The 21,191-nt window shown below is 52.5% G+C and overlaps 6 protein-coding genes and 1 non-coding gene across 7 annotated transcripts; 4 read left to right on the top strand and 3 right to left on the bottom strand.

The window, feature by feature from the left end:
- Window positions 1-2,637: 2,637 nt before the first annotated feature.
- J4E88_009462 (uncharacterized protein) lies at window positions 2,638-4,705 on the top strand (the record flags this gene model as incomplete). Its single annotated transcript, XM_049403063.1, has 6 exons — window positions 2,638-2,770; window positions 2,835-3,323; window positions 3,484-3,636; window positions 3,704-4,021; window positions 4,067-4,558; window positions 4,671-4,705. The coding sequence occupies 6 exons, from the start codon at window positions 2,638-2,640 to the stop codon at window positions 4,703-4,705; spliced, it is 1,620 nt and encodes a 539-aa protein (XP_049251191.1).
- Window positions 4,706-8,069: 3,364 nt separating this feature from the next.
- J4E88_009463 (uncharacterized protein) lies at window positions 8,070-8,954 on the bottom strand (the record flags this gene model as incomplete). Its single annotated transcript, XM_049403064.1, has 1 exon — window positions 8,070-8,954. The coding sequence occupies one exon, from the start codon at window positions 8,952-8,954 to the stop codon at window positions 8,070-8,072; it is 885 nt and encodes a 294-aa protein (XP_049251192.1).
- Window positions 8,955-10,627: 1,673 nt separating this feature from the next.
- On the top strand, window positions 10,628-12,918 carry J4E88_009464 (uncharacterized protein; the record flags this gene model as incomplete). The annotated part of the gene is made up of 2 exons (XM_049403065.1): window positions 10,628-11,272; window positions 11,320-12,918. The coding sequence occupies 2 exons, from the start codon at window positions 10,628-10,630 to the stop codon at window positions 12,916-12,918; spliced, it is 2,244 nt and encodes a 747-aa protein (XP_049251193.1).
- Window positions 12,919-13,570: 652 nt separating this feature from the next.
- On the top strand, window positions 13,571-13,644 carry J4E88_009465. The gene has a single exon. It is a non-coding gene; the product is annotated as a tRNA-Ile (tRNA).
- A 369-nt stretch (window positions 13,645-14,013) lies between these two features.
- Window positions 14,014-15,768, bottom strand: J4E88_009466 (uncharacterized protein; the record flags this gene model as incomplete). The annotated part of the gene is made up of 1 exon (XM_049403066.1): window positions 14,014-15,768. One exon carries the CDS (start codon window positions 15,766-15,768, stop codon window positions 14,014-14,016), a length of 1,755 nt encoding a protein of 584 aa, XP_049251194.1.
- Window positions 15,769-16,214: 446 nt separating this feature from the next.
- RRP36 (rRNA biogenesis protein rrp36) lies at window positions 16,215-17,358 on the top strand (the record flags this gene model as incomplete). The annotated part of the gene is made up of 3 exons (XM_049403067.1): window positions 16,215-16,394; window positions 16,446-17,160; window positions 17,216-17,358. The coding sequence occupies 3 exons, from the start codon at window positions 16,215-16,217 to the stop codon at window positions 17,356-17,358; spliced, it is 1,038 nt and encodes a 345-aa protein (XP_049251195.1).
- Window positions 17,359-20,068: 2,710 nt separating this feature from the next.
- Window positions 20,069-21,101, bottom strand: J4E88_009468 (uncharacterized protein; the record flags this gene model as incomplete). Its single annotated transcript, XM_049403068.1, has 2 exons — window positions 20,069-20,954; window positions 21,070-21,101. 2 exons carry the CDS (start codon window positions 21,099-21,101, stop codon window positions 20,069-20,071), a joined length of 918 nt encoding a protein of 305 aa, XP_049251196.1.
- Between the last annotated feature and the right edge of the window lie 90 nt (window positions 21,102-21,191).

The following is a 21,191-nucleotide window of genomic DNA, read 5'->3' on the forward strand; positions in this document are numbered from 1 at the left end:
CGAAGCTGACTCCCGAGAGACAGTTCCTTGGTAGAGCGCCAAATATGAGTTTGACAGCCATGCCAAAGTTGGATATCTGGCCAAGTTCCACACTACCACCATCCAGATCTCCATAGATGTGGACATGGCGCACGTTCGCAAGTACCCCATTGCCTGAGCTCAGCAAACAAGCCAAATCCCCTTGTAGATTAGTGGCGGCTCTCAAGTAAAGGGTCTTCCAGAGTATAGGACCCATTGTCTCTCTCCAATTGTGGCTCACAAGGCAGACTGTTCGTCTATGGCGGTTTCGACTAATGCAGGCAAAGATGGCCGCCTTCATCTCGGTCGGGAGGTCGGAAAACTTGGCCATGGTATCGGGACTGGCGGGGCGAGAGGTGGAAACTTCCGGCGTGAAGTACTGAGGGAGTGTGAGTTGCTTCAAAATACACCAAGTGAGCGGTTACTCTTGCGCGAAAGACAGAAGAGAAGTGTTTACTCTTTGGCGTCGGGTGGGTCGTGCGGAGGGACGCTAGTTCCGATTAGGCTGTACCCTGAACACACTGTGCCCTGGTGGTCTTCACTATGGATTTCCGTCAGTCTGTTGGAGAGGCGCGCAGACAATAAGTCTCGCGATGCCTCCGGAGAAATATAATCGCTTTCACTTGCCATGTATCACGTTGCTGCATACACTGTATCATAATCCCACAAACGTATCGTGACCAAGACAATGTAGTCTTCTGATGGGATTGTTCCATATCGATTTTTGTATTGCTTCGAATTTCATTAGGTACTATTCATGCAGATTTCTGCTTCCTTCCTATTCTACGGCAACCACAACGTGCTCTCTGTCTTTCCACAGGTGGAAGGAGATTGGCGACATTATTGTATGCGACACGGATGAGCTCGTAGCATATGTGGATGTTTATCAGAGTTTGGTTCTTGGGTGAACTCCCCAGCTACTCATGAGTGGCGACTAGTCCGCCGAGCCAACAATGTTGGCGGAGGGAATAGGAGGCGCGACTTTCGCTCCGTGAAGAGAGTGTGAGAGCTATGGAGCAGCTGAAATCTGGGCGTGCACGTGTGCAGAGCAGAAGATGGGTATCATGTGACCAAGGCGCAGTGAATATCGAGTGTGGTTGATTTGAATGGGGTGTGCCAAAGGGCTTTCGCTCCGTACTGGCCTTTATAGTTACCCGACGGAGCGTTGCCGCTGCAGCCACGATGAACTGTTTGTTCGCTTGATCCTCTCCATCCAGTCCTTTCGATCTAACTCGTTGATCAAGAGGAGAAATGAAGAGAGTGCGCCTTTGACTCAGACTGCGGGCAGGTCATTAAGATGGAACTCTTATATACGGTATAATTGCGATAGCTATAATGTTATTCGCTGGAGTGCTACTGGTTTGGTGCATCACCGCAGTACCGTGGTCGTCGGCGGGGCTGATGATTCGGATTAAGAGGAGGCTGTCCAAAGAGAGACTACACAGAGGTTCCTGGAGATGCGATACTTCCCTCTTTCGTAGACTATCTCCCCACGTAAGAGTCAAATGAGATGCGGGAGGTGTGGTTGGCTCGTCTTCTCTGGGTCGCCTCTGGGACATCGCAGATGTGTAGAACGACATCTGGAGGAGGTTAAAGAGGATTAGGATAAGAATGAGAAGATCAAGGGCGACCGAGCTTGAGACCCTTGCTCGATGGCGAAGTATTTTCTTCCAGCTGCCAGTCCGATGTCTGGAGGGGGGTAGAGTGTTTTCATTATGGCCAAGCTCACGGTCGTCCTCAGAGCTGGGGCAGAAGGCTTTGGCACCGGCGATTTGTTCTTCACGTGGTCCCCGTTGGGTACAGCCGGCGAGCGATGAGGATACGTCCCATTAGGGGTAGAGGGCACTTGGGACGGATGAATATCAAATACGAAGGGAGACGCTGTGTTGCAGTTCCCACACAAATTAATGGGTAGAGAAGGTGGGTAGAAGTGGGAAAGTGGTTTGCTGTTACCTTTAGGTGTTGTTCGATACATCAGCCCGCCACGGCAAGCGCCGACCTCGCCCCTTCGTTCAACAAGATATCCACCCACGCCTTCTCCACTCCTCAACGTTGGTTTCTACCGAATCAGCCTCAGCCTCGTATCTGCGCTACCTCGGGTCCATCGAACTGCTCGGTAGAGACGACACAGCCTTATCGCATGGGCAGTCTGCGGGTCGCTTCGGCGACGACCTTGGCCATGGAGTGCGCCTTTGACTTAGACTGCGGTCTGGTTCTGGATCGGACTGGTCGTTTATCGCAAGGGCGATACGTACGCTGACAACGTGTCGCATGCTAGCACCATGATTGCGATTCGATCGCTTCCCAGTCTCAATTCCGTTCCACGGTACTGCAACAACCAACGTGCGACGAACCATTCACGTTCCCTGCAATCCATACATTTCTGACGAGATTGGTCGGTATTTCCAAATGATAACCGTCATGAGAGCAAGTAAGTTTGGGCTTTGGCTTCAGCTGATTTGCAGAAATCTCAACCAGAAATCCCATCCATCCCTCGCTTACGCTAGTGTTTATATGCTGATTTGGAAATATTATAAGACGACTCACTTTCAACAGTACAACTCTAAACAGTTCACTCCGAATCTTCTCCAAACATTTCCACCAGCTTTCCATTCGAAAATGAAGTGGTCTATTATTCATTTCCTGGCTTTCCTGGCTTTCTTGGCCACCTACATTCATGCCGCGCCTGTCGGCACCGAAGCGGCTGCTCCCAAGCCAGTAGCCGAGCGCTACTTCGAGGACCAATGCAGCGGTACGTACTCCTCCCTTCATCATACCATCATAGATCCGCGCAAACGCTGACTTGGGCTTCACAGATTTCCAGCGCGCACAGATTCAAACGGCACAAGGCCAGTGCGTGAAACTAGCATTGCGCGCTGCCAAAGCCGCATATGAAGACTCCAGGTTCCCGGCCTACTTCCACTCGGATTCGTCAGACATCAGGGCGAAGGTTGCTTCCCGTTTCCACGCAATAGCAAAGGAATGCACCAAGCCACGCTTGGGTTACCACTGTTCTTACGAACCCGACCAGTGTAAGCCCGGTGAAGTGGCATTCTATACAAGTGAGGACGACTTCGGCGTGACATTCTGCCAATCCTTCTATGGCATGCCGCTAGTGAACCCGAAGCCGACAGGTCAAGGCGGGGACCGGGGCACCGTGATTCTACACGAGTTAACGCACAGTCCTGTGATATATCATCCTGGCACGCACGATTTGGAATATGGCTTCCATAACACGACGGAGCGAGTAAAGACGACCGAGGCGGCGCTGGACAATGCAGATTCTTTCGTGTTGTTCGCACAGGGTAAGCTCATGTACCCACACCGTATAGACTATGCTAACTATGCGGCTAGACGCTCTTTATAACTCCTACTCATTGAATGGGCAAGTAGTGGACTGTTTCCCTGATCCACATCTTTGTTATATCGTTCCTCTTGAAAAAAGAGAAGTATCGTCAATACCAGAGCTTGGCGTTCAGCTCACTGCCGCGGGTAACTCCGCCGTCAAGGTCGTAGTGACGAACAACGGCGATATGGCTTTGAACCTTCTCAGGAGAGCCACTCTCTTCGATGAGAAGCTACCCGTCGAGCGCATCTCGATGTTCGCTAGCAACAGTTGTAAGTTCTACTTAGATCTACCAAATCCAACGCGACTGAAGACAAACTATTACTGACCTACATTCAGCTATCAAGGTTCCTTTCGAAGGCATCAGCGGGGTTTACCTTGATACCGACAACCTATCCACAGACGACTTCCTTGTTCTTGAAGCTGGAGACAAGAAAGAGTTGACGATTGAAGCTGCCTCTCTACACGATCTCAGCAACGGCGGAAGCTTTGATGTGTTCGCGAACGGCATGCTGCAATACGCCAACACCAACTCGACCGAGCTTGTTGGCCATCTCCAATACAGCTCCAACAAGCTCAGCATCACTGTCAACGGTACCGAAGCGGCTACTCACAAGCCAGTAGCCGAACGTTGGGCAGATCCCTACTTTTGCCGACGTACGTACTCCTTTCCATCACAGACTCGCACAAACGCTGACGCAGGCTTCATAGCTTTCATGAATGATCAAATCGCCGAGGCACAAAAGAATTGTCAAAAGCTAGCATTGGGAGCTGCAGCTGCAGCTCGAGCCGGCCACCGCCATCTCGAAACCTTCTTCCACTCGCGAACACAAGCTACGAAAGATGCGGTTTCTGCCCGATACACCGCAATAGCGCAAGAATGCGCTAATCCTAGTGCAAGCTTGAATCTCTACTGTCATGACCGTATCGGCAATTGTAACGGTAATCTTGCATACTACGCCCGGCTTGGTCTCGGCATCACGTTCTGCGCTGATTACTGGGACCTGCCGGCAGTAGCGAAAGGGCAATGTTCAGCCAAGGATCAGGGCACTGTACTTCTGCACGAGATGACGCATTCTTCAGAGGTGTATAGCCCTGGTACCAAGGACTGGGCTTATGACTACTGGCCTTCCGTTAAGCTGTCTTCCAGGAAGGCACTGAACAACGCAGATTCGTTCAAGCTGTTTGCAAACCGTAAGCTGATGTCCTTATACGACCGATCAACTATACTAACTATGCCGATAGACGTTCGTTGGGGCTGCTAATCTCGGAGAACGCCAATGGTTTCAAGACTTCATATGCGCAGCCGAGTCTCAAACACTGGCGCTAGGGAAGATGTAGACGCCCGCGTTTTGCAAGATTAGGATGTCGGTCTCGCCAGGACATATTGTTTGCGACATGTCAGACTACGAGGAGACGCCTGGTACTTTTCTCAGTGGGTTGAAGGCGTTTACTACTTTGGTTTCCATTATGAATACACTAGACACCAGCCTTCCACACATAGGTAGCTAATCGTATTATTGTCTTGAACGCGCAGGATCTTAGTTACTTAGGCATCGCACCCTCGTCCTTCTTGCCCTCCTTGCTTTGCCAGATTAACAGCCGCGTGCCACCTTCTTATCTATCTCTCGACCGTTGCGAGCATGCGAGAAGCCTTGCCCTGGCTATAAATTACAAACAATGAACATAAGTGTCTAAGACGAAGGTAACATCTCAAACATGTTCAACCTGCAAGCGAGGCATCCGTAAAGAACCTCCGGCGTGACGCATAGTCAAGTCATTCCTACAACTGTGATATCTCAAGCACTATCTGCCAATCCAATCCACTCTCCGTAGTCTCCGACAGATTATTTCGAAGCCCAACTATTTCACATAAGATCGACTAAAACACGAGTCTTCGGGCAGACCCGCAGCCGGCAGAGGAACAGCCGCGACTCTTCCTTTCCCCATTGCATCGATAGTACGACCGCGGGTATAGAAATACCGGGGCCATAGATGGCCGTTGGTATCTTTCCTTGGCCGGGCTGTAGGCATGTACTCGGCGGAAAACCCGAACAATGTTATACCCGAGCCAAGCTTGTCGAGGAAACGGACGATGGCTGTAGCAAGCGACTGCATGGTCATAGCTGCGCTGGGTACGAGTTCATCTGTTATGCTAACTCGATTCTGGAAAGTAGGGTTTGGTGAAAGGCCGTAGTCGATATTCGGTAGCGAAATCATGCGCATATTTCGGAGCGTTGGATGACGCGCAATGCAAGCCTATCACTGGTTATTAGATTGTTCGATACCGATTCTGGGCTTCAAGAACCTACCAAGAATGCCTCCAAGGCATTAGGTACATCATAAGAGCTCGGTATTGTGAGTGTGAAATCTGTGCCGAGAGATTGTGAGCTGCCCATCTCGATTGGAGATATGTGTACAGCCAGTTGCTCTAGATACGGAGCGGATGATAATATAAGAGACATATCTTGTGCGGAATAGTATGTCGAACCTTCCGGATTAAAGCTTAGACCAAGCTCTCGTAATGTGCTACCATGTCGAACGATGTATAAGGTATTCACCGTTCTGGCCTGTCCTGTGCTTATCCAGAGGCGTTGAAGACTCGAACAGGACATTAGCACATCTTCAATCAGTCGAACGTCTTCATCTGGGGTGATCTCGAAGCCTCGCAATACGATCTCTAACCCGATCAGATTACAGATTTGAGAAAACTGAGCCGCAAGCGCTGCAAGAAATGGCCCTACGTGACCACAAGCGTCGATTGAGAGCGATCGAAGTCCAGAGAAATTGATGTATGCGAGTATAGTTTCGGGTCGAGGCAGCTTCAAATCGACTCGTAATTGCAAGTGTGTTAGCTGCAATGGCTGCACAACAACACTGTCTGCAAATGGTCCACCAAAAGCGTCGCATCCCTTCGAACTACCGAGAGAAGCTTCGTGGTAACTCCTAGTAAGTAGTAGAGATTCTTCGGGCATGATGCTGAGCTGACGAAGCTTCGGAGAGTTCCTTAGCAAGTATGCGCAGCTTTCGTGAGCGCAATCCACCGAGCCAACGTGTACCTGTAGCCTCCTCAATTCGCGCAGCGTAGCGGAAACCCAGGACGCATGCGTAGAAACTTGAAGACCGATCAATGTGTTCCGGTCTGATAATCTCGTAGGTATCTCGAGACGATCAAGTCTCCTCTGATGGCGGAGTAGGTTGAGCAAAAACCCAGGATCAAAATTCATTGACGTACAGAAAGAAAGTAGAGTGTCTCTCGGTAATGCAGTTACAATGAGTTGGATGGCAGACTCGAACTCCTGAGAGTGACCTCGGAGTGACTTTCGTGGGCCGTGGTAGACTAAAATTCGACGGACGTGGTGAAGTATACCGTTATCGGGATCTAAAAGGGCCATTGTTTTCGCGGTTGACATGGTCGTGGGTGTTAGGTCGAGCCAAAACCACATTTGGGGCGCCATGATCTGTTTGCAATCGCGGCTCACAAGACAAACAGCTGCCTGTTCCTTTTTTAATCTGATGTAAGAGAAGATGCTTGTCTTCAGTTCGTTGGGAAGACTCGCGAGGTTAGGTGCGCAGGCCATATTCGGTAGCAGTTGAGAATTTTCAACGTAGTCCGTCGCTGGTAGTGCTCAGTTGGGTGGGTAAAGTGGCAGGGAGGAGTTCGTGGTATGCCTAGGCAGAAGCAATCAGGGACCGTGCACCCAGCGTTCACTTCAAGTTAACTAGTAGTGAAAGGCTTTTGCGGGGCTATGACGTCCAGCAGCACACAAACTCTCGAGCCGTGACAGTATGCCGGGGCTGCCGAGTCAAAATAAGCTCCAGAAATACGGTACCCGTGCCAGCTCAGCACGAGCAGTGAAGACATCGTCACGGATGTGGCGACATGGGATGTAGAACAAATACCTAGTATCAAAAGATGATTCCATGCAGTCTCCCTGACCATGCACTTCGTAGTGAGTGTAGAGTGCGTAAACCTTACGCGGTATTGATATCGCATCGCGAATGGAAAGACCGACTGCGGGGCGTAGCGACGCATTCACTTGCTGCTACTACGCGCGTGCGCGTAATATTCCCCTGGTAACATTTCGGTTCTGGGCTTCGGGAACAAAGGCAGCAAGGGAATATTCTTCAATATCGTATGTTGTAGCATAGCAAGCATACCATGGTGGATGAAAGAGGTTGGCAAGCGCGACGCGTCGTGTGCAGGAGACGCGTCGCTAGCGGCCGAGGTTCGCCCACGACGTCATCAACGCCCGTCGAAAGGGTCCGCTCTCTCGCAACTTCGCCGCTACCACTTCTATCAATACTGCGAGATCTTTGCACCGATTTTGTGTAAGCTAAAGCGACGGACAAATACAAGTGGGTCACAAGCAAGCAACCTTCAGCTCCACGCATCACGAGCACTTTGAGGCACGGGCATGGACATTGTATCGAGATAAGCTGCGTCTGGAATCACTTTGAGACTGGTCGCACATCGTAATGTACGGCGATATGCATTCGCTGAGACTTTTGGCACTTGGCTGATGGAAGTAGTGAACGCTAGGAGGAGACTAGTAACCATGCCAGAAAGGAAACAACGAGGGAAGGCCTGCCTCATGCGTCCCATGCTCCCGATCTGCCGAGCGATATCCGTATAACCATAAGCGCTGATAGCCCATATCATCGTAAAGATCGAAAAGACAGGACGTATCAGCTGAAGTGACGACTAGTCTGCCCAGCCGATAAAGTTGGCAGATGGGATAGGAGGGGCGACTTGCGCTCCATACCGGCCTTTGTAGTTACCCGACGGAGAGTAATTGCAGACTGTGTACTTGTTCATGGCCGAACCTATGCCGTTGACAGTCATGGCCCCACCACAGTCGAGAGAGACGCATCCGACCTTGGTGGTGTCCTTCCACACCATCTGTGTAAGATGACCGACCTTCTCGAAGACCTCATGGGGTAGGTCACTCTTGCCAAACCAAGGTGTCATGTGCGGAAGCTCGCCATGGTACCAGGTCTCCGATATGCCCGCCGTAACGTTGAACGCGTCGCCAGAAACAACAAACAAGTTTTGACCTTGGCCGGCGCCCTGTGGGGTGAAGTGCTCGAAGTCGCACCTGCTAGCAGCAATGCGCGCATTCGCCTCGCACGCGGAGTCCCAGGTCAGTGGAGCTGCATCGTGATTTGCACGAACGGCGTTGTGATGGAACAGTATAGCAGCTTGATAGTCGGGTCCAGAAGAGAGGTAGGCCTGGTCTTCGCCCGATGGATGCTTTTGAACTGGATCGGCAGGCTTGGGCGCAGGACTGTAGCTGGGCATAGGTGCTTGTGATATAACGGGAGCATCAGGAACCTTGGAAGTCGAGGGCTCAGGCTGAGGGGCAGGCTGGGGCATCGGCTCTGGGGTTGGAGTGGGCTCGGGGCTGGCGGTAGCGGATAGCGCCAAAGAGGTGGATGTCGGCGGAGTGTAGCCTCGAGTAACCGTGACAACGACCGTCTGTATGATCATCTTGGTCTCATAGACGACTCCGGGCTGCCTTGCATGGATGTGCGGATGAGCGAGGATACTAGCGGCCAGAGCTGAAGCGACAAGGATGAAGTGATGCATCTTGGAGTGACTCAAAGTGCTCGTGTACGTAGTAGTCTTGAATAGTGTCGAAACCAGATCACCGAAAGGAGAGGATAGAAAGACTGCTTGCCATGTTAGTTATATTCCAGAATGAAGACTACTGTGGCTACCTAGTTGCTAGCTTCCTGGAAGCTGTGAGGTGCCGAAGGGCGACTTGCGCGACTGAGATAAAGAAGTGAGTGTAGTTGCACGAAATGTAAAGAGAGTGTATCCTGTCAGGCAAGCTGCGCAAGGAGAAAATCGAGGGAGCGACAGATGAAGGAGTGTGGGGTGGTTGAGTCAAGTCGTGGTGGAGGGGAGGGAGGAAGGAAGCTGTTGATTGTTTATCAGTACCGGATTAGGCGCGAGTAGCTACGGTGAGGTAGGAGCGACTACCACAAGGTGAGAGACAACCCGAGCGCACTTGGGAAGCCACTATCACGCTCATCGCGAGAAGACGAGGGTATCTGTAACAGAGGCGATGCCATTGATGGCAGTCGGATCCTGCTGGCCATTGCTCAGGTGGTCACAAGTGGGTGACTGTGCATAGTAGTGGTGAAGGTTATTCCTTGGCAGTAATAAGAGTCACCTCTGCTTTCGGATGGCATAACTGTCAATAGCGTCTCAGTGAGAAGTTGCAGCTGGAGCGCCGAAGTCGAGACGCGTGTGTCCGTTGCACCTTCGCTCATCTCAAATCGAATTAGGCGATCGATAGAGGCTCTAGTCAATCCTGATTTACCTTTCGTACTCGACTACTTCCTTCTTACACAGACTACTCATGTTTGTAACCAGCACCAAGGCAGCTGCGGCATCTTAGACCGCGTTACGGATCGCAACTACTTCTCACCAGTTAATTTCACAGCTGGGCACTGCAAACCACTCTCGAGTTTGTTACGCAGGAAGGATCGACCCACCTCGGTCGTGATAAGATCTTCTTGAACACAACAGCCTACTTGCTTCAGGCGCAGATTCAACATTTGTACGGGCGAACCCCAAAGACATCATCTTAACCCTTTCTCTCTTTGTTCTTTGCAATAGAGTCACAATCCTGTGCGACATGGCGTCCCAGAACAGACATAACATGCGTGAGCCGACGTTGCTGTCCCCTTGTTATCTCTCCAGATGTGGCCATATCAGGCTACGAAGTTGTCTATGACAGATGGTCTTTGTCTATCGCGCGTCGTTGATGGGCTTTCCGCAAAGAGCTTCGCTACCAAAGCCGAGCCGATGGAAGCTTCTAGAAATGGCGTACAGCGCACGTCATGACACTGTAGTTTACGTTGGCGCGATGTATCTGCGTACCACCCTGCGAAATCGATGCAGGTCAGAAGGGATGCAGATTACAGAGAACCAAATCTCCGCGCCGTTCCCCAGCCACTCAGGGTTCTAGAGATTACGTCGTTGGCGGGATGCGGGGCAATTCGGCAGGGGCGCGGAGCTACTTCGCATGATTGATAACGTCCAGTAGCCTCGGAGCCGCGCGCCACCAGATTTCACCATAACTCTTTTTTTGCTGCATGCCTGCCGTGAGATTCAATTTTCGAGGCTCCTGTCGATCTGCCCGCACCCCCATCGCGACCGCGCCACCCCGCCGTATACCAGCTCCAGCTACTGCGACCCCACCATCTACATCGCGAGCGCAACAGCGCGACTTCCGTACATCTATCCTGAGAATGGACGCGCATAGTTCTTCCGCTGGGTCCGCCACCGCAGGCGACGACTTGAAGCTCAAGAACCGCCTCAATGAGAGCCGAAGCCCCTATGTTCGGGGCCACATGAACAACCCGGTCGCATGGCAGATGTGGGGACCAGAGGCAATTGAGCTGGCGAAGAAATCGAACAGGCTGATATTCATCAGCATTGGCTATGCTGCATGTCATTGGTGTCACGTCATGGAGCGCGAGTCGTTCGAGAATGAAGAGGTCGCGAAGCTGCTGAACGAGAACTTCATACCCATAAAGATCGATCGCGAAGAGCGTCCGGATGTCGATCGCATATATATGAATTATGTTCAGGCAACGACAGGCTCAGGAGGGTGGCCGCTGAACGCTTTCATCACACCAGATCTGGAACCGATATTTGGAGGGACCTACTGGCCTGGTCCAGGGTCCACGATGGCGATGGGAGAGCACGTTGGGTTTGTTGGCATACTCAAGAAGATTCGCGATGTGTGGAGGGATCAGCGACAGAGGTGTCTGGACTCGGCGAAGGAGATCACAGCGCAACTGCGAGACTTTGCGGAGGACGGAAACATCAGCAGGAAAGATGGTGCAGCTCATGAAGGTCTTGACCTAGATCTTCTGGATGAAGCATTTGAGGTGTGTATGGGGGGCTTTGCTAAAGACCGTTTACTAATCCATGACAGCATTTCAAGAAGCGATACGATGCGAAGCACGCAGGCTTTGGCAGCGCACCCAAGTTCCCAACACCTTCGAACCTCCAATTCCTCCTTAAGCTATCCGAATATCCAAATGCAGTCAGAGAAGTGCTCGGAGCAAAGGACTGCACACATGCGAAAGACATGGTACTGGCGACACTAGACGCGATGAACAAGGGGGGCATACACGATCAGATCGGAAACGGCTTTGCGCGATACTCTGTCACGAAGGATTGGAGCCTACCGCATTTCGAGAAGATGTTGTACGATCAGACGCAACTCCTACCCGTATACCTGGACGCGTATCTCATGACCAAGAGTCCTGAACATCTGTCCGCGGTCCACGACATCGCGACGTATCTTACCAGCCCGCCAATGCATGCTGAGAGCGGAGGCTTCTTCTCATCTGAGGATGCTGACTCATTATACCGGCCAAACGACAAGGAGAAGCGAGAGGGTGCCTTCTACGTATGGACACTGAAAGAGTTCCAGGATATACTAGGCGACCGAGACGCAGAGATTCTTGCGAGATACTACAATGTCAAAGATGAGGGCAATGTTGAGCCCGAACACGATGCGCATGACGAGCTGATCAACCAGAACGTACTAGCCATCACCGCAACACCAGCAGATCTCTCAAAACAGTTTGGCCTATCAGAAGACGAGGTCAGCAAGATACTAACCGAGGGCCGGCAGAAACTGCTCGAGCACCGCAACAAGGAGCGCCCACGGCCAGGTCTAGACGACAAGATCGTAGTATCCTGGAACGGTCTCGCCATCGGCGCTCTCGCACGAACATCCGCCGCCCTCTCATCACAAGATCCCATACGCTCAAAACAGTACCTAGCCGCCGCCGAAAAAGCCGCCGCCTTCCTGCAAAAAGAGCTCTACAACCCGTCCACCAAAACCCTCATCCGCGTCTACCGCGAAGGCCGCGGCGACGCCCCCGGTTTCGCCGACGACTACGCCTACCTGATATCCGGCCTAATCTCCCTCTACGAAGCCACCTTCAACGACAGCTACCTCCAATGGGCCGACGACCTCCAGCAAACCCAACTGAAAATGTTCTGGGACAAACAACACCTGGGATTCTTCTCCACGCCCGAAAACCAACAGGACCTCATCATGCGGCTGAAGGACGGCATGGATAACGCCGAACCAGGCACAAACGGCGTTTCAGCGCAGAACCTAGATCGTCTGGGTGCGCTGCTAGAAGACGAGGAGTATACCAAGAAAGCACGGGATACGGCGTCTGCTTTTGAAGCGGAGATTATGCAACACCCCTTCCTCTTCCCGAGTATGATGGACGCAGTTGTTGTTGGCAAACTCGGCATTAGACATAGCGTTATCACGGGTGAAGGTCAAAGGGTGGATGAGTGGCTACAGCGGTATCGGGAGCGACCGGCCGGTCTTGGTACTGTTAGTAGAGTGGGTAAGGGCATGGGTGAGTGGTTGAGTCAGCGGAACGCGCTTGTCAAGAGCATGGATAAGGCGAGTGAGGGTGTTATGGTGTGTGAGGGTGGCGCGTGTAGAGATGCGCTGAGTATGGATATGGGGAGTGTGGGGGATGCAGTGCCGAAGGTGTAGGAATGGCCTTGGAGCCGCGATATCATGACGGCATGATTGTACGGTATACATGAACAATGAACGTATGCAGACAACTGCGACTTATCTCAAAGAGCACATAGGGAGCTACTATGACAGTATTGTCTGGAATGCAGTCGGATGTCACTATTGGCTGTTCATGTTGTTGCTTCGCACATGTATTACTCTACCTCGCACAAGTAAATCACCGGGCAGACGTGCAGCCTACATCAGTGTGAGAACCAGAGTTTTGCACCTATCCAAGGTAATGTAGACTTCTGGCTTATTTGTAATATCACCCGTACAATAAACCCCCAAACACACATGCAGCAAACATAAGCCCAAAAGCCAAAGTTATCTAGCATCTCAAAGTACCGTAGCCTCCTAGCCTATCCCCTTTAATCCCTGGACAAGTCATGCCCATATCTCCTCTCGTGTCGGGTGGTGACTTCCCTCTACCATATCCAGGACGAGTGCCCCGCCTTGCCCCGCACCTCTGACTCCAATTCACATTGGAAAGAAGGGCCCTTGCCATGACATCGCGCTCACCAGTCCGAGGAGTGAGTGCTCTACAGGAACTCGCTTTTCAGCGTGATACTACCATGATTATAATATATTCTACGGAGCAATCCTCTATCGAACAACAACAAAACCCGGTCGCTTAGCTCAGTTGGTTAGAGCGTGGTGCTAATAACGCCAAGGTCGCGAGTTCGACCCTCGTAGTGACCAATCTAAGCTGTTCTTTTTGCCTTTTTGTGAGAATGTTATGTCCAAAAGAGTATTCAAAGTCTGGTAGCAAAAATCGCGAGAAGATGGCAAGTTGTTTTGTCTTTTTGCTGGTGTGAGATGGTAGGAAAGTCATCACCTGACGCGAGAGGACAATGTGAATACATTCAGTATTGGTATCGAAGTTTTCAGCTTGAAGCTGTACATTATGGTCGGCCGTCATATCGCATACTTTTGGTACATAGAGAAGACATCCGCTAAATCCAAGCTACCTATGCAATCACCTGCACCCAGTCGGCAAACCGCGCCTTCGCGTAAAAGGTTGTACATGTGTACTTTCTTCCCTCTCCATCTGTCGAAATGAAATTGCTTTTACGCATGCTGCTGCTGAGGCTGCATTTGCTGGTGTTGTTGCATCTGCGCTTGTTGTTGCTGCTGCTGCTGCTGCTGCTGTTGCTGTTGCGCAGGTGCGGCTAGCGACACGGCTGCGAGGGTATCAATTGTCTGTGACAAAGGAGTGTTAGTTCTACTTGCTGCAGCTGCCGCGGCATTGGCCTGCTTCTTCTTGTTCTTCTTCTTACTCGTAGTAGGAGCATTACCCGCAGACACCTTGCTGGTCATCTCGCCACCGCCAGCATCCGCGTCAGGCCAGTCGAACGTCCACCCTCCGCCGGCAGTGAACGGAACCTTCTTGATGAATTGCGATACATCCGCCTGCCTCCTTAATGCCTCCAAGTAACCTGCTACCTCTCGGAGCACGTCACCTTGCATTTGCTCTGGAGTAGCGCAAAACTCGGGGATCTCCAGGAGGTTGTGCGGTTGCGCACTCGCCTTGAGCGAAGAGTCGTCAATCAGCACCGTGTTGTGCTGGCCGAAGCGACTGCCGGCCTCATAATCCGGATGGAAAGACTGGATCTGACTTCGACTCCACACTAGCTTCAGGTTCTTGTATACCTGCACGTTCTGCTGATAGTTTGTCGGCGATAGTCCAAAACTGTCGCGGGCCCATTGAGCGACGAGCTTCGACCGGAGATCGTTGTCCAATGCTTGGCTGACTAGAGACTTCACGTTGTCTGGCCTCGCGCTAGACCACACCATGACCTTGAAGTTCTCGAAAAGGTAGCGCAGGAAAGGCTTCAGGTATGGGCGCTCGATCATAGTCTTGGCGTTCTTATTGGGGCGGAAGAGCACCGTGCCGTTGAGATCCAGGATAACCAGCATTTGGCCCGGTGTCTCGTTGGTGGTAGGCTCCGCAGCGGCCTGGTCCAGATACTGTTGCGTAGGCTGCGGCGCAGGAAGCATGATCTTTTCGTCACCATAGCGTCCTTTCTTTTCGCCAGCCGCTTTAGGTGCCTTGGGTGCCTTCGGGGTACTGTGAAGTTTGTTAATCCGAGAGCTCTTGGCTTCAAACGAAGCAATGCGGTGGAGGGTACCATACTCGTTCTGCTTAGCTTGCCCGTTGGCAGTAAGCCCAGACTTTGACTTCTTGCCTGGAGGAGTTGGTGCCCTGTTCTGAGTATTAGCGGTGCGGCTCTTTGACTTTAGACCCTTCAACAAGGCATCGAAAGCATACTGTATGTCCTCGTTCCTTGCTCCATGCGGGAAGTTTGCCTGCTGTTGCATCATATGGTAGGGCGGACGGTTCGGGTACATTTGGTGTTGCTGGTGAGGCATAGGCGGGGGTCCACCGTGATGCGCCTGATGTCCGTATGGCTGCTGGCCAAATGGCGGCCCACCAAACGGCGGCTGGCCATGAGGCGGCATGTGTGGTGGTGGGCGCCCCGAAAAGGCCTCTGGACCTAGCGGGAAAGGAGGCGGCGGCGGTGGGTGATGCGGGTGGCCGTTCTGCACCATCCAGTGGTGGTATGCCATGGCTTGCTGGTGAATTGCGAAGTCATGGTGCTGGTTGCTGAACATGTGCGGGGGCTGCTGGGGCGGCGGCGGAGGCGGCGCAAAGTTCTGGTTGAAGAAGCCATTCGGCGGCCCGTATGGTCCTGGTGGTGGTCCCTGGAATTGAGGAGGGGGTGGTGGTGGAAGCTGGTTCTCGAAGGCGCCAAAGCTCTGCTCGCGACGGTCAAAGCCGCCCGGGCGGAAGGGCATCGCATTCGGATTCCATGACTCGTTCATGCTGGCGCTTGCGGAGGCAAAGAGCGGGCGCCCGTGAGGAGTGCTGTCTCGACCTGTCTTGGTCTTGAAGTTGTCGGTGTTAGTGGAGGAAGTTGCGACTGGAGCGCAGTGGGGGATGCTGTACCGAGCTGATGCGACTGCGGCCATGGAGCACGTGCGATAGCGACAGACGCTCGGCGGGACGGGAGGGGTGAGCGGTGAGAAGCCTGGTGAGGTGAAGACGGAGAGCACGCAGCATGAAGCCCAACGGTGGAAGGCGCACTCGAAATTTGGGCGCAGTTGCCTGTCTGTCGGCCCTGTCGGCGAATCAAACCCCCGGCAGGTGGGGTCCACAAAAATGTTGGAGACCGCGGCGAAGAAGAACGCGATAGGAACACCGACACTGCGACACTGATACACCCTCAACAAGCGCTTTCACGGCGACATCCTCAAATCTGGGCTTTACCATGGTGCTCTCGAGCAAGTTGGATCGCACTCTGCGCGCCGCCGAAGACAGTTCAGACGCCGAGAGCTACTACGAGGTCACCGACCGATCCTCTTCTGCATCTGTGATCGAGGCAGATGAGGGCGGAAACGTGATCAGTTCAGATGGCGAGGAAGATGGGGAATCGGGAGATGAGGACATGGTGAGTTCTTGACACTTAGCCTCGCCAGCGCATACCACTAACATCCCCAAGTCAGACGCCTCCGACGATGACCAAGTAAAAGCGCAAATGAGCAAAGTCTCTTTTGGAGCATTAGCCAAAGCACAAGACGCCATCTCAAAACAACAACCCGCCGACCGGAAGCGCAAACGAGGCGACGACACAACGAAATCACAAGAGGATAAGCTGGAAGCATTGAGGGAGCGGTTACGGCAGATCAAGGCTGAAAAGCTTGCGAACGGTGCACAGCCCAGCAAGAAAGCGAAGACAGACAAGAAGAACAAGAGCAAAAGCGAGAGCAAACGAGACACTCAGGAAGCCGACGAGGATGAAGACTCCGACTCCGACGCAGCTCCAAAAGCGCGCTCGAGCAAACACGCCCCCGCTGTCCAGTCGAGCAAGCGTGCGGTGTCACGTAAGCGGAATGTAGTCGATGTGAAGAAGCCAGTCTTCCGTGACCCCCGGTTCGACAATGCCTCGGGACCCCAGCCTGATGAGTTCGTGGTCAAAAAGCGTTACGATTTTCTTAACGACTACCGAAAATCCGAGATCGCTGAACTACGTCAGACTATAAAGAAGACGAAGAACCCGGTCGAGCAGGAGCAGCTGAAGAAGAAGCTACTCTCTATGGAGTCGCAACAAAAGGCCCGCGAGAACAAGGAAAAGCTACAGGAGGTGACACGGGAGCACAAGAAGAAGGAGAAGGAGCTTGTCAAGGAGGGCAAACAGCCTTTCTTCTTGAAGAAGTGTAAGCCCACTTAATTCCCCCGTCCCAACATGCACGTACTGACATTATATTCCAGCCGAGCAAAAGAAGATTGCATTAGTCGACCGCTTCCAGAACATGAAATCGAAGCAGCGCGAAAAGGTCATCGAACGCCGTCGCAAGAAGGTCACGGCGAAAGAGCGGAAGAACATGCCCGACGAGCGCCGTACTGCTCAATAGTCTGTACGGGCAATTTTCGAATACTTTCAATATTTGTCACCTGCAATCAAAGATACCCCTTCTTCAACGATCTGACAACTCTGCTATCGTCGTCTTCATATTCATTCTCCTGGAGGGTGATTTTCCATGATTTGACGACTGATTGATGAGTCCACGATTCGATGATCGTAAGATGCGGCGTCAACTATCGCGTTGCCCGTCGTCAAGCACAGACAGGGGGACGAGATCTATGGCGGCCTAGACGAGGCTTTCCCCAGATCTGCACTAGCCAGGTACACCTCAAGCCTCACACCAACCAATTCCATCGTGACGCATTGTCCATTCGATACGCCACGAAGTCCCTGCGTGTCTTTTGTAGATGTGCTAGAGTTTTTTGGGTTATCTGATCAAGCATTGCAGCATTTCCATTGCGAATAGACCTATTCGAGTCAAGTTTCTATCCACAACTTGGCAATCCAGTAGGGAGCTTACACTTTCGCGGGTTTAGATCGAAAGCCATTTCGCTTCTGTGGTCAATGGAGACTTGCAAGTGGCAGCAATGGAAGCAAAGTCGCCGTCGGAATGCCCGAATGACCTCGTCTGGCCCTGCTTCAGCTCAGCCATCTCGAGCGCCACGAAGATGGCTCTGTGGGTAAACCTCTTTGGAAGGTGTATATATGCTGCTGTGGCCATCTAATCTAATGTTCACTCAACTCGTCTTTCTCTCCAGTGGCAGGAACAAACGTCCACAGTCGGCCCAGAATCGGAAAACTTCATCAAAATGCGCAAATCCATCACCTCCCTCCTTCTCTCTTTGGCAGTTGCCAGCTCAGCCCAGGAAGATACTCCTGGATTCACTGACGTCAAAGATTTGGGGTGTCAACTCGTTTCGCCTCTTGTCGATGAGCTACGAGCGGTGCCAACAGCTGCGGAATTCTGTTCGTCGCTCCTGGGCATCCCTACCGTCACCGTCACTTCGCGCGCAATAAGCACATCGACTGTCATTTCAACTACAGACACTCTTGAGACGACCACACTCACAGAATCTTTCACAAACACCGACGAGACTACAGTCACTGGCACTACCACCTTGACAGCCGATGCAGTCTTAGTAACTATTACCACGTGAGTCACTTCGCACGGATGCCGCGTCTACACACTCTAACATTCCTAGGACTACCGAAGTACAGCTATGTCCAGCGACGGCAACGATAGTAACGGTGACAGCCGAAGCACCCATCAAACGCGATTATATGCAGACGCTCAGTTCCAGCAGCACATCATGCACTAAGAGCAAGAAGTCTTCGACTACTGCGACTCCCTCATCGACATCCACGAGATGCTCGAGCACAGCAAGCTACCCGGGTGTGAAATCTTCCAGTGCGGTAGAGATACTATCGTCGCAATCGCTGAGTACAGTGCAAGCATCGCATCTGGCCTACTCGACTGCATCACAGGCGTCGTACGCGTCGAGCGTATTGGAGCCGGCTTATTCTACTCTCTCAAGTATTGCAGAGTCATCCGTCGCAGCGTCTTCAATCACTATGGAGATATCCTCCACCATCACTCCCAGCTCTGTTGAATTCACTTCGACAGCATCTTCCAGCACCATGGAGCCATCATCCGTCGCACCTTCCAGTACCGCAGAGCTATCTTCCTCGGCACTCACCAGCACCAAAGAGTCTTCTTCCATCGAACCATCATTCACACCCTCGCCCATCCTCCCAACCCCAACACTCTGCCCAACCGCCCCAGAAGGTCTCCAGCAATACGACTGCGCACAGATCACCAAAGCCTGCGAATGTCTCTCTCTCGCAACCCATACCGTTACTGTAGTCGTCAGCAGCACCGCCACCGAAACTAGCATCTCGACCTCTACCGCCTTCACCGAGACTGTCATCACACTGACCACGACTGCGACTCAGGAAATCGCTGCGACAGAGACTATGACACCAACTATGACGGTTGTTGCGACTGCTACTACCACATCAGGACCGGACTTCCAAACCGACCCCAACAACTGCGGCGCATGCGGTAACGTGTGTGCAAGCGGTGGTTGCGCTCGCGGGCTATGCACCAATCCCAGCTGCGCACCTTCTTCGTGCACCAACTACGTCTACTGCGGTTCGAGATGTGTCTGCGGCGCTATCAGTGGTGGCAGCGGTCTCTGCATCCCGGGCTCTACTCCCTGCAGCAGTCCCGCATGCACGGTGAATGAGGACTGTGGACCGAACCAGCTGTGCGTTGTGAAGACATGCTGCAGGGGTGGTGGTGGTATCTGTGTTAATGCGATAACTACCTGTGCGAATAAGAATGCGCCGAGGGCGTTGTTTGTTAGGGGGATGGCTAGGGGGGAGACTGTTCTTGGGTGAGGGATGAACAGTTCCCGTTATGCTTCTATGTGTAAACTTCACCGTAGCTCTAGTTTAATATTAGTTTATGTTGTCAAGAGTGGTCTTGTGTACGATTGGTAGGCAGTCGAAGATGGTGATGGTAATGATGTTACAATTGCAAACTTGAACTACAGAAAAAAACCTAATCCCTAAAGGCTACTAAGACATTATTCTCTCTTTTTCGAAGTGAAAGTTACCAAGAAAGAAGAGAAAGATAGAAATGTCCCGAAAACCCCAGATCCCAAACGCCGGATATATATTTCCCCCCTACAGAGCAGAAATTCATGCAAATTGAATCCAAATGTGAAGTAAGTGGCGAAAGATAAGAATGGCCCAGCCTACGCGCGAAGAGTACCATAGTCAGCGCCGGTCATCTCATTCGGCATCTCCTTGAGGCTGAACTTCTTAAAGTCCTTGACAAGACCATTATCCTTGCTCTTCAAGTCCTGTCCAACATCCTTGCCACTCTGCTTCGACTTAGGCTGCGGGCGTTTACTCTCATTAGTCGGGCTCTCAACAACCGTGTCCTCAGAGTCATCTGCCTCCTCCGCGCGCTCAGCCCTAACATCATCATCGATCTCCTGCTCAGCCTCCTCATCCAACTTCTGCGTCTCCTGCTCCACATCGACGAGGTCCTCAGCCTCAGCCGGCTCCTCACGCGCATCAGGCACGACCTCCTCTTCAAGACGCCAGTCCTGGATCGCCTTGATGATGTCGACAGCAAGCTGTCCGTTCTTACGCAGCGCCTTGTCCCAGTGCGCAGGGATCCCCTTCTCGATAACCATCATGCGCGCGACAGCGTGGACAAGCATGTGGCGCATGGGGCTGCCCTCCTCGGTGTTTGCGTAGATGTACTGCACGCGACGCAGACCGGGGTAGCTGTCGCTGTACTTGTACCATTCGCGGACGACCTGCAGGACGTCGGCGACGAGGCCTGGTATCTCGAACTTCTCGGCCATCAGGTACAGGTCGAAGCAGACGCCTAGGTCGGCTTCTTCGCGCGGGACGGGCAGCGAGGAGCTGTAGAGCCAGCCGACGAAGGTCTTGAAGGGCGCATCTTCTTCGTCCGGGAGCCCGAAGGATTGCGTGCGCGACGCGGAGTTGGCTTTGGAGTAGAAGATCTTGCGGAAGAAGGGCGAGTGGTAGCACAGCAGCTTCTCGTGCAGGATCCAGTGCGTGTTCTCGGGGCCGACGTAGATGTCGACCATGGAGCGGGAGAGGAGCCTGTGGTTGGTGTGTTAGTTCGTTACGCAAGGCTTGGTAATGCAGACGCGCAATTCCATCTCATCGCGAACGCGACGATGCGCGTCGCGGCGTATTAGATGCCGAAATAACGTACTCATGGAGCTGTTTTTCCTGTACGCCAGACATGACTTCTGCGGTTCTATCTCGGTGATGTGATGAGATGATCAGCGACCGTTGACGATCGATTATCCGTGTTCCCGTCGGGTGACGATTGCG

This window comes from Alternaria novae-zelandiae (genome assembly GCF_023758075.1).
Source record: "Alternaria novae-zelandiae strain BMP 2774 chromosome Unknown scaffold_24, whole genome shotgun sequence".
Classification (NCBI taxonomy): domain Eukaryota; kingdom Fungi; phylum Ascomycota; class Dothideomycetes; order Pleosporales; family Pleosporaceae; genus Alternaria; species Alternaria novae-zelandiae.